Consider the following 12,416-nt stretch of genomic DNA (forward strand, 5'->3'; position numbering starts at 1 on the left):
CCCCCCATTCAGCAGTTCACACAGAACACCGAAACTAAATTTAGTTTCTTGGAAACAAGTGACAAATGGGCTCGTTGGATTATTGGTGTTGTTGTTGTTGTTTTCTTCTGTCACTTAAGGTATAATTCTCCAAATGCAAACAAATGACAGGAGAGAGAAGAGGAGCGAGAGAAGGGCCCTGGTTCTTTTTCGGTGCCCCAGTATTTATCATCCAAACACAGTGTGAATGAAGATATGCAACTTGGTCCATGATTCTCCATCAGGAATTAGCTCTGTTGAAGTTGGGGGTGGGGGTGGGAGGGTGGACAGTGAAAGAATCGAAGCCACATTAAAAAGGCCAACCTAAAGCAATCTTTACTTGGGCTATTAATAGAATCGGTCCTTCTGGAAACTGAGAAAAAAAAATAAATCCAATTAATGCTGAAACCAGGAGAGCGGCTGCCTGCCTGACCGTATCACTGGGCCCGTGTCGGGCGTGGGCTTTCTGTTCTAAGGGGCCCTGCTGGGAAATGCCAGGACCAGCTGGCAGGCAGTGGTGCCCAGCACCCTGCAGCAGGAGAGAACAGCTAGAAGCAGAACCTGTACTGAATCCTGAGGATGGCATCAGAATGCAGCCGGGCACAGCTAGCCACCTCTCCTCTCCAAGCCCCACATGTCCACCCTCTGGGAAGAGGCTGAAAGGGTTACTTGCCACTCCTGCCCTGGGCATAAGATGCCAGTGGAAGAATCAAGACAGGATGCAGCACCTGTTATGGGGTTTCCATGTGCCCAAGACCAGGGACAGGCCATGCATCTTTCCTGGGGAAGCCCAGAGCAGTGGGTTTATGCACCTCAAAGGATACACTTGTGAGCCAGAGCCACAGTATAGCAGGTATAGCACTTGCCTTGCACACAGTCAACCTGCATTTGACGCCCAACACCCTATAGGGCCCCCAAGCCTGCCGAGAGTGATCCCTGAGCACAGAGCCAGGAGTAAGGCCTGAGCACTGCCAGATGTGTCTTCTAGACCCCTTAAAATAGACACACTTGGTTTGGGGAGATTGCACTGAGCTCAGGGATATGTACTGAGTACAGACAGGATCCTAGTTCTATCTTCAGTACTGTGTTTTCTATACACACCCAAGAATGCTGAGAATAAGTCTTGAGACCCCAGGACCACCAGGAGAGGCCTTAGTGATCCCATTGGGGGGGGGGTTAAACAATTCTGCACCTCCAGGCATTGATATTAAACCAGAAGCCAGATAAACACCACTTAGAGCATGACCACCCCCAATTGCCACAGAGTGATTTGAGAAGAAAGAAAGACACCAGGGCTTCCCACACATAATCAGAACAGAACATGGCCCCAACTCCCACTGTTGAGAAAGGGTCTGGGTCAGGCTGCCCTCCACCAGATGCTTCAGCAGGGACACCCTGTCTGGCCAGGGAAAAGGGAACAGAGCAAGGAGGTGATTCCTCCCACAAACGACAACATCTTCTTAAGCTCCCCAAAGCCCAGAGTATAGACAGGAGCTAGAAATGGAGGGAGTGGTGTGCTAGCTTCCCTCACTCACCTCAGGGCCCAAAGGTCGCAGACTCAGTGGCCCAGAAGGAACTGGAGGATGGGCGGGTCCCTGACCCTTCTTTTTGGTACCTTCCCCTCCTCAGTCACATAGGAACAACCCATTCCTTGTGCTGGTGTAAAATCCCTCAGCCTTCTTTGCCCAGAAGGCAAATCTGCCATGTGTGTCCTTGTAGGATTAGAATTCATGTATTGGACATGGCAGGGTGGGGGCAAAATTTGGGACGTGTCTCCCACAGGTGCAATGTGATCTGGGTACGCAGGCTTCTGTTCTGGCCACAAGAACACATGAAAAACAAATCTCTGGGTTGTCTACACAAGAGGTGCCCCGAGTCACAGAAATACTACCAAGCTGTTATCACTTGTTCTGCACCCAAAATGTCACTCTGCAATCAACAGGCTGCTTCAGGCTCCCATGGAGCACTTGGAGAAAGTCTGTTCCAGAGCCTTCTCCCAGGTTCACAGTTAATGGAATTTGTGTAGTATTCCTGCAAATGTGTTTTCCTGACAGTCAGGTGTGGGAGCCACTGGAAAATGAATGAATGAGAAGAACAAAATGTTTAGGAGTAAAATCACTCTATCTATCTATCTATCTATCTATCTATCTATCTATCTATCTATCTATCTATCTATCTATCTATCTATCTATCTCCCACTCACTTCTCAGGCTGAATGGACACACCACATATGAGAAGACGCACAGGGACACACACAGGGGAAAAGCCAACAGCAGAATGTCCCATCATGAGCTTGGTCTGCTAGAACTGATGATGAGAGGAAGCTAGGAAAGAGTAAAGCAGCATTAAGATCCTACAACCAAAAGCAGATGGTCACACAGAGGGAAAGTCCATTCCAGAGGCACCAGGATAATCCCCAAAATGCCATCACTTATGCCTGTCATTCTGCCTACTCCCCCTAAATGAAGCATCAGGTGTGGAGACCTGGGACATGGCAGTAGAAAACAGCCAGAAGCAGAACCTGAACTGAATCCTGAGAATGGCAGCCTCCTGCCCATGCTGGGTACATGTGGGTGCCAGGCAGGGAAAGTTCTGGAGAGCATAGGAGGAAACAGCTCCTCGGGTAAACCAAGAGTGGGAAACATGGTAATAAGGTGCTACAGACTGAAAGCACAGTCCAGGTGCCTGCAAGAGCAGAGGGGTTCAGGGCTCGAAGAAGGGAGAAGGGCCACATCGGTGACCCATCACAGGCCCCCTGTCACTCCCTGATCAGTCAGTCCCACAGGCTCCGAGCACCCACCCACAAGTCCTACTCAACCCCATCCTCTGCACCTCACACCAGCCTCATGCTTTGCACCCAAATGGTGCCTAAGTCACACAAGGTGCTGTGTCATTGCTACTGGTGCAGTTCACCTCTGCCCAAAATGCCCTCTGGCAAGCAAGTCCTCGGTTTATCCTTCTCAGCTCAGGTCTGTGTGGTGCTCCTCCTCTTCCAGGAAGTCCCCCAGCTTCCAGAGCACACGCCTTTCCATATGCCAACAACCCACTCCTCCAAGAATCAACCCTGTGGGTCTGTGCCCGTGGCATCTTGAGTGTAGTCTGGCACACTGGCAAAATGTTAAGAAGCAAAACTTAGAGGGCCTCAACTCAGCACCGGCCAGTTGCCAAAACTTACTTGGTCCAAAAGTGAAAAAGGGAGAGACAGAGAAACACACACACACACACACACACACACACACACCTGCGTTCAAATCAGAAGAGTGGCCTAAGGAAAATACTTCTCGACAAAAAAAAAAGTCAATTCTTGCCCTGAAAAATCAGAATAACACGACTAGACTCAAGACCCATTCCTGGGAAGGAGCACCCACTACGTGCCTGTACATAGTAGGCCTTCACCAGCGTCTGGAAACACGCACCCCTCTTTCCTCCTTCCACCCTCTGTCTCCTGCTCTCAATCCGGAGTATCTCCACATTTTTCTATCCAGTGCCCGCAGGACCACTCTGGGCCACTTCACCAATGTCTCCTAGTTGGACAGGCACACCCAACCACCCACCCCAGAAGTTGAGAAGCAGGACTTGATGGGATGGGGTGGGGTGGGGTGGCTCTAAATCCACTAAGACGGGGAAACAGAGCTGAAAGAAAACCTTCCAGCGCTGCTTTAAGAAGGAACAACCTGGTCCAGAGTTTGAAAGCACCCCTTGGTTTGGCTTCCCATGGCCCTGAGCGAGGCTCTGGCTCTCTAGGGGGATGTCCCAGAGGTAGCCAACTTCCAATGCGTCTGCAACTGTGGGGACCCCCACAGGGTGGCCAGGGGGGCGCGCGCAACTCCGGGGTGTTGCAGGCAGGCAGGCGGGCAGGCAAAAGGGGAGCCGGTGCGCACCCTGCAGAGTGTTGAGAGCCAGCAAGGGGTCCCCCACCAAAACCATCCTCATTGCGCACCGGCCATCCCCTGCGCCCCCCTCCGAAGGAAGCCCTCCCTACCTTGGGAGTCTGCACTTGGTCGGCGGCCGGCACCTCGAACTTTATCTTGGTCACCCAGAATAACAGCAGCACGGTGAGCCACAGCACCCCGAAAAGCGGCAGCACCAGGCGGCGAGTCAGGCGCCGCATGGTTCCCCCAAACCCTGGCAGGCTCCCTTCGGGGGCACACCCCCCTGGAGGCCAAGCTCGGCCGGGGCACCAGGAGCTGTTGGGGGGAACTCCAGATCTGGGGAGCAGCAGCAGCCTCGGGGAGACACCCCCAAAGCAAGCAAGGCGAGAGATGCAGGGCGCAATTGGGGATGCGCCTTTGCGCCCTGCTCTGGGGAGAAAGATGCGCGCGGCAGCTGGGGCGCAGGGGATCGGATCAGAGCGAGTGGCTGGAAAGGGGCGCTTGGGGAGCCCCGAGTCTGGCTAAGGGATGAGAGTGGGGCCACCCGGGCAAGCACCCGCTCCGGCTTGGAGCAGCGCGGGTGATCCCAAAGATGCCTCTTCCCGCGCCGCCCGCTGCCTTTGCCAATGCAGCCGCTGCCGCCGCCCCTCTGCTTCCTTCTCCCAACCGCTGCCACCCGAGAAACTGATGCCAGCGGTGGGGAGGATGGAGATCCGAGGCGCCCCGGGAGAACCACGCGGGCAGAGAGGGAGAGCGAGCGGAGGAGGGGGTGCCAACGCCAGACAGAATCCCGACTCCGGGGGCGCACGGGCGGGAGCGCGCGCAGGGCTTGGAGAGGGGGCACCCCGGTAGCTTGCTCGAACGAGGTGCGCGCAGCTGAGCCAGGGAAGCGGCTCCCCCCATCCCTTTCCTTCCCCCTGGGCCACCCTGCAGCAGAGCGCGCCCCCCACTCCCACCCTGAAGCTAAGACAGAGCCCCCCCCCTCCAAAGACCCTCCTGTGCCAAGACTGTCCGGTGCCAAGGAGGACCCGACTGCCCGATCTCGGGGCAATGCTCCTTTCTTCTTCTTGGAGAGGGCATTGATATCTCTGAGCCTGATAGGAACAATCTCACCCATCCCCTCTGTTCCCCTGGTCCCCCTATTTGGGTTCAATTTGCCCACTCCGCTATGTCCCAATAATCCCCACTGCGGGTCAGAGATCAGCCTACTTCCAGGCTGAAACTATTTCCAAGCCTCCTTGCAGGTGACTGGCAACTTTTTTTTTTCCTCTCCCTGCTTAAGGGAATGCGGCGCTGGTCTAAATTCAACTTTAAAAATAAATCCTTTGCCAGATTAAAGCGTAATTATCTCTCAGGCAGGTTTCCTTGCCCTGTAAACTTCAGGGCTCTGTGCTCTCCAAAAAAAAAAAAAAAAAAAAAGTAGGAGGGTCCCAAGTGGAGTTCTTGGAAGCCACTAGGACAGGGAGGTGTGAATGCAGAGGGGGGCATCTTTGCAAAGGCCCTGCCTGCCTCCAGATGCCTTTGGAAGGAGTGTCTTGCTTTCCCTTTGCACACTGCTGCTACTTGGGGGCCAGAGCACTCTCCAATGTGGATTCTCACAGTGTTATCAGTGACCCCGGGCATCTGTGCCAAGTTTTTTTTCTTTTCTCCAAGCTTAGATTCCTTCCCCCTGGAAATTGGGGGGGGGGGCACAGTTTCTCCTCTGACAGGCCAGTGAACTGTTTGGGAAAGCTGATTGCAAAGCACTTCTGCTATCTGATCTGAGGGTGACACCAAAAAAAAAAAATAAATAAATAAATAAAGGGCAGAGAAGTCTTCTTACTGCCTGGGATTCATGGCCTGGAGGAAACCTGCCTGCTTGATGGATGCAACCAGAGCTGGAGAGTGGTTTATCCTGAGAAGACCTCAAGGAGGTGAAGACAATATGCATTTCTGCATCCTGCATCTTCCTCACCTCGCTCAGCCCCCCACAGAGGTCTGCATGGAGAGTCCCCCTGAGACTCTGGTAAACATAACAAGAAGCCATTTCCACTAACACGGGGCCACCTAGGAAGCAAGTCACAGAAGTGACAGACTGCAGAGCTCACCCTCATGTGCAGAGCTGTTCCTTGGCCCCAGGCAGAGTTCTGGCCCTGCTTGACTTACATAAGGAGTTAGAACTTGGGAACAGAGGTGAAGTCGAGCAACCCAGAATAGCTCCTCACTCTTGCCAGCCCCGTGCAAGATTCAGCTGAGTTCTCAGGTCAGCCTGCAAACAATCCCTGGAAGCTGGCCTCGCTCGGGTCACCCGGAAAGATGGGTGTAGGCGCCCCTTCCACATGCAGCTGTGTGATCAGGCAAAGATCCAGGTAGACCCCCAAGATGGGGAAGAAGGAAGGCAGCAAGCACTATACCCCCTTTCTTCCCTGCAGCATCTGGAGTTCCCTGGATCTCAGCCCAGAGCTGTGCCCCAGACCTGCAGGTTCGGGTCTGTAAAGTGCTCAGCCGCATCTCTGCGGGGGGCCCCAGGCGAGCTGCTGAGATGCTTTCGGCGCCAGGCAGACGCTGCCGCACCGGAGCCCAGAGCTCAGCGCTTTGAGATGCTGCTCCTGAGGAACAGATGGCAGACAGTTATACAACACCAGCGCCAAGTTTTGGAGATGGTGCAGCTCCATCCTGCCTGCTGCTGGGGAAGGTGGGGGGGTCATTCCAGTTGTTGGTGACCTGGGGAAACTAAGTCTTCCTTCCTGAGGTTGCTCGAGGTAAGTGCATCAATGTCAAGTAAAGTCTGGACTCTCCATTCTCTCCTTTGGTGCAGAGGATATGGAGAAGTCTGCTCAGCCTCTGGTGGCTGTCAAGGGAACCCCACGTATCATCACCGGATCCTGCCCAAAGGCACATTCAGCCATGAGGCCTGGAATGGGTTTTCAGGTGGCATTTCACACATTAGGAGGCCACAAAAGTTTCCACAGTTAGTGCCCAACCCTGTAGGTTTCTGCAGAGTTTCAGCCAATCCTTGGGTACCTATGAGCCATTAGAAATGGAAAACTTTCCTAAATGGTATAAGTTCTGCTGAGCCTAAAGTTTATTTCAACAGGGCTCCTTAGGCCCATTCCAAGTTGATTTCCTGCTCATCACAGCTGCATACGGGAAGAAGCAATTCTTACTTAAGAGTTATCCCGGCAGGGGCTGGAGAGATAGCATGGAGGTATGGTGTTCGCCCTGCATGCAGGACGGTGGTTCGAATTCCGGCATCCCATATGGTCCCCTGAGCCTGCCAGGAGCAATTCCTGATTGTAGAGCCAAGAGTATCCCCTGAGCATACTGCTACGTGTGACCCAAAAACCAAAAAAAAAAAAAAAAAAGAGTTATCCCGGCAAATAAGAGGCACAATTTGGTTGCTTCTGGTCCTTGGTTGTTTTTTTTTTTAAGCAAGTCCAGATCTCTGCGTGCCAGTTTACTCCACCCCCCACCACCCTTCTCCAAAAAACCCTTCTGGCTCACCCACAGCCTCCTTGTCAGGAATCGGGACTCTTTTTTGGCCCTGCCTGTGGCTGGCACATTCTCTGGAAGCTGTTCTCACAGCCGAAGACATTAGTGAGCAAATGGGGTATCGGAGCAGATGTGAGTCGTTGGTGTTAGTCGAAAAATGACGGCATAAAGCCGGTGATGGCCTCGCAAAGCTGTGTCAGGCAGCATATGGTGCCCGTGGAAGCTGGAACGGGAGAAGCTGTGCATTGGCGCATATGCTCCATAGTGGTTTTGGCTGTGGCCTGTCTGTCACCTTGTGACTCTGCTCTCGCCTCAGCCTCCAAGCCACCCTCCTGTCTGTCGTATGCTCGGCTGCCTCCCAGTACAGCCCTGGGTCTCTTTAAGTTCAATTTCTCCCATCCTTTCCCTCTAGGCCTTGGAGGCCCAGGGAATCCATGTCCCTATATGCAGAATGCTTAGATCTGTCGCCTTCAGCCAGATGCCCTAGGCCCTGACTTTGTGAGATGCCACCAGAGAAACCACAGAGTACCTTTCTGTGAGACAGGGCAAGCAGCTCCCAAGTCCAGAGATGCTGCTTCTGTACTCATTGGCCCAATACCAACAGAGGCACAACAGGAATCCAGAAGTGGGCACCTGAGAGATTGCACAGAGGGGAGGGCATTTGCCTTGGACTCAGCTAACCCAGGTTCCATCCCGGGCATCCCATAAAATCCTCCAAGCCTACCAGGTATGGTTTCTGAGTGCAGAGCCAGGAATAACTCCTGAGCACCACCTAGAGGAGAAAACCCAACTACAAACTTTTTTGTAACCATGGTATTTAAATAAAGAAATTATCGAAAAATTAAAAAGAATCCCAAAGTGTCTTTGTTCCTCAGTCCTGCATACACAAGCTTTTATATTGGGGAGGGGGTTGAGTCACACCCAGTGGCACTCAGGGGTTACTCTTGGCTCTATGTTCAGGAATCGCTCCTGTCGGAGCCGGAGTGGTGGCTCAAGTGGTAGGGTTTGCCTTGCAAACGGTGTCCCATATGGTCCCCCAAGTCAGGAGCAATTTCTGGGTGCATAGCCAGGAGTAACCCCTGAGCATCACCGGGTGTGACCCAAAAATCTAAAAAAAATTGCTTCTGGCAGGCTCAGGGAACCACATGGGATGCTGGGAATCGAACCCAAGTCTGTCCTGGGTTGGCTGCATGCAAGGCAAATGTCCTACTGCCATACTACGGCCCTGCACACACAAACTTTAAGTTGCCCCTCCCAGAGTCTTCTCTTCTGCTCCCTTTCTCTCCCCCATAAATAATGCATCAACCCTTGCCTCTTCCCATTCCTCACCCTTCTTCTTCACTGTTGATCCTGCCAAAGCTGCATGTCCCCCGGGGTTCTGAGAGTCCTTTTATAAAGTGAGTGACAGGATAGTTTAGGCCGCACGGTAAATGAGACTAAGCCATTACCAACCTTGCCTCCTCTCTCTGCCACATCACTGCATCTTTGTCAAAAGAATAAAGCTCCCGTGCTGCCTCTTATCTTTGACAAGACGATGGGTGGCTTTATCTACCAAGATCTGAGTGTCACCTTTCTGGATCTTTCTCTCTCCATTAAACAACTCCTTTTACCATCCCACTACCTGCACCTACTTCCTTGTTTTTCTTCTATCCCACTGTATAATTTGCTTCCCTGAAAGGGAGTTCTATCTTTGCATTTCAAAAGCCTGCTGCTTGCTTGCTTTCATTATTCAGAATGCCCCACAACTTTCTTTGTTCCTCCCCCAAACAACCAAGTCTGCAACCTAATGTTGCTATAATGCTTGCAGGTTCTAAATAATGGCTTGATCTTCATTGGTGGTGTATATGGTACCGGCCAACCCCAACACACCCTTCCCCCTCAGAGAAATGTAAAGTCCTAGCAATATACATTCTTCAATAGCAGTTTCCTTGACATGGAGGAAGGAGAGCAGAGGCAGAAAAAGTAGAAAAATTCAAAGACAAGTATTTTGTTCACTAGGCCTCCAATTCTCAGCAAGGGTCAAAGAGATAGCACAAGTAGTATGCCTGCCTTACATAGGTCAATTGAGTTTGATCCCAGATCTACATATGGTTCCTGGAGCATCTCCATGAGTGATCCTTAAGTGCAGAACCAGAAGTGACCCCTGAACAACGCAAAACAAACAAACAAACAAAAAAAAACATTTCCTAAAATCTCCTGAAGCATCTCTGAAGGTCAAAGACATCCCTTTGGGTTGTGCCAGTTTAGAGGAATAGGCAAAGGTAGGTGGAAGGAAGCAAAGGTTCAGATCCTAGGAAATGGACACTGTGGCAGATCCTTTTGACCTGCAAGAAACTCAGGCATTCCATGAGGAAATGGGATGGATAATGGATCTGTCTCCCAGGAAAGCCTGTGGCTGACATCCTGGGCACTTATCACTTGTTGAGCAGGGTGACCTCATGTCCAACTCATCTGCAACAATGCTGGTTTATTCCCAATTTCCTGGCATCATTGCAGGAAGTTCTTTCCTCTCATAATAAAGAAATTCCTATTTGGGGGACTGGAGAGATAGCACAGAGGGGTTTGCCTTGCAAGCAGCTGATCCAGGACCTAAGGTGGTTGGTTCAAATCCCGGCGTCCCATACGGTCCCCCGTGCCTGCCAGGAGCTATTTCTGAGCAGAGAGACAGGAGTAACCCCTGAGCACAGCTGGGTGTGCCCCCCCCAACAAAACAAACAAAAAAGAAATTCCTGTTTAGCACAGTAAATAAGTTGGTCATTCTACCAGTAAAGATTTGAATGATGCTGCTGAAAGGAAATTGTTTTGTTTTGTTTTGTTTAGATAAATAGAATCAAGGTTTTTGTTGGCTGGACTGACTGTGTGCATGCTGAGTTTGGGGGTATTGGCTGAATACTTCTGTGGGGTGTTCTTTTGAGCAATTGATACCTAAGATGTTGAAGCAAATAAGAATCAGGTGCATGGACTGAAGTGACATTAGATGGTCAGTCAAGATGTTGGTGCAGACAATGACTGTTGCATCCCAGAAGGTGAGGACAGTTTATCTGCCCAGCAGTTGGCACATCTGGGAAGCAGTACCTGGGACAAACATTCTTTCACAGCACAGAGTGCCTTTGACTTTGGCATTCTTGATTCCCCAGTTTTCCCTCTTATCCACAATCCCAAAAAACACTGGCCTGGAAAGTGACATTAAGGCTGGAAATAAAGACAATGGTGCTGAGAGTGAATCTTTTTGTAGAAGATGTGGGTGAATGGTCTCTCTCAGCCTCTCTCTGTTCTTGTCTCTGTCTTTGTCCCTGTCTCACTGTCTCTCTGTGTGTGTCTCTTTCTGTCTCTCTGTCCCTGTCTCTCTGTCTCTCCTTGCCAGAAACCAACTCCAAGTGATGATGTCCAATATAGTGGAAAGCAAGTTTCCCGACTTCTTAGCACTCCTCTTTTTGGCTTTGAACTATGTGGAAGGAATCAAGTCTCTCCTAGTCCCACAGAGTCAGGTTAAGTACCAGCATGTACAGCTGCCATTTCTATCTGGACTTCTGCCAACTATGTTCTTATCAGCATTTCCGGTGGCCCATTAACCTGCCCTGCCTGCTGAAGAACGAATTTGATTCTGGGGAGCTTGGAGTCTGGCCTTCTCCTTATGATACTAACAGAAGTAGAACTAACTCCTTTGAGTAATATTCCTGCTGCCAGCCCCCATGACCATTCAAGAAACTTGGGTGCATTCATTTATCCTGGTCACGCTTCCCCCTAAACCCATGATTTTTCTCCCAAATGGCATTTCTGGTTTAATAGACCCAGTAAAATAGCCCTCCCCCTAATCTAACTCCTAAACTCTGTGGCAAATTGTGAGGGTTATGAGGACAGGGATGATGGGAGGCGGGATGAGTTGGGATTCTAGTGATGGATTCAGAGACACCAGATTAAAGGTATGACACCACCCCCCAAAAGTTTCTAATGTTGTAAATTAATAGAAAATTAATTAATTACAGTAAGAAATCTAGCACTCGGAAGCCGAGAGGCTTGGGTTAGATTGGCAGCAAGGCAAGCAATGAATACATAGACAATGAGAAGAGAGACAGGCAGTTTGGGGCAATGCAAAATAATGCAAATAAATAGGAGTTTATCCGGTTTGCAGAGCTTCAGAAAAGTGTAAGCGGTTGATTAGGATGTGGGTCCCCATGGGAAAGTACCTGGACCTTCCTCTCTGCTGAGTTTCTGTGGAGAGGTGATAGGAATTCAGGGAGAGCCCCCTCCAGGGCGTCTGAGAAATAACTTCCTTGTAACAGGAGTGTCATTGTCACAGAGATGTTTTGCACCTGTCTTACTTTCCCCTCTCCACCAGCTCTACAAATATTAATTAAACATAGATTATTTGAAAAGTGCTTTTAGCATTTGAACTCCACTGGGCTGCGTCAGACAATGATATTAATATCATTCTCCCTGTTGGCAGAATTCTAGGCATTTTTTTAATATATATATTTTTTCGTAGATCAAACCTTCTTTCCTTTTGCAGTGTTCCCCCTCCGGAGATTTATTTCGTCTATCCTCTGCCTCTTTCACCTTTTGTGTCATCATTTTCATGAGACAAGTGAAAATAATATTTCTCTTGTGCTCCAAAGAGCTAAATCCTTTTTTTATTTCTTTTTCTGGCTTGATCCGAAGAAGGCAGACTTGAGGGTAATGGAAAGAGACTGATGCTTAGAGCATGCACAAATCCTCCGGGAGAAATAATGCATCTCTTCAAAAAAAAATCACTTCTACTTATGAGGTAGGAGATTTTCAATTTATAAAGGTTTCCTATTCCTTTCGATTGCAGGCTAACTGCCTTTCAGAGATGGGGCATGTGTAGCAGAGCTCGGCTTGGCTCTGGCATTTGTGTTCAAGGGTGATGACCTAACAGGAACCTCCTCCATGCACCTTACCATGCCCCCCCCCCATCCCCAGGATTTGCAAATGCCACAGAGCAAAGGGTTAAAGTCCATTACCCAGAGTCGCCTCCAAGTTGCTGTCCGCGATCTCGCCTCATCCCCGCTCTCGGGCCTGAATTCCAAATTGATT

The 12,416-nt window shown here is 50.5% G+C and overlaps 1 protein-coding gene across 1 annotated transcript in view; it reads right to left on the bottom strand.

The window, feature by feature from the left end:
- The window catches only part of GALNT14 (polypeptide N-acetylgalactosaminyltransferase 14), a 130,199-nt gene extending 125,998 nt beyond the window's left edge, over positions 1 to 4,201 (bottom strand). The window contains exon 1 of the mRNA XM_049784189.1: positions 4,001 to 4,201. Coding sequence (XP_049640146.1) covers positions 4,001 to 4,129 — 129 coding nt within the window. The 5' untranslated portion in view covers positions 4,130 to 4,201. The remainder of the gene's footprint in view (positions 1 to 4,000) is intronic.
- Positions 4,202 to 12,416: the final 8,215 nt, after the last annotated feature.

Source organism: Suncus etruscus, chromosome 12 (genome assembly GCF_024139225.1).
Source record: "Suncus etruscus isolate mSunEtr1 chromosome 12, mSunEtr1.pri.cur, whole genome shotgun sequence".
NCBI classification, from domain to species: Eukaryota; Metazoa; Chordata; class Mammalia; order Eulipotyphla; family Soricidae; genus Suncus; species Suncus etruscus.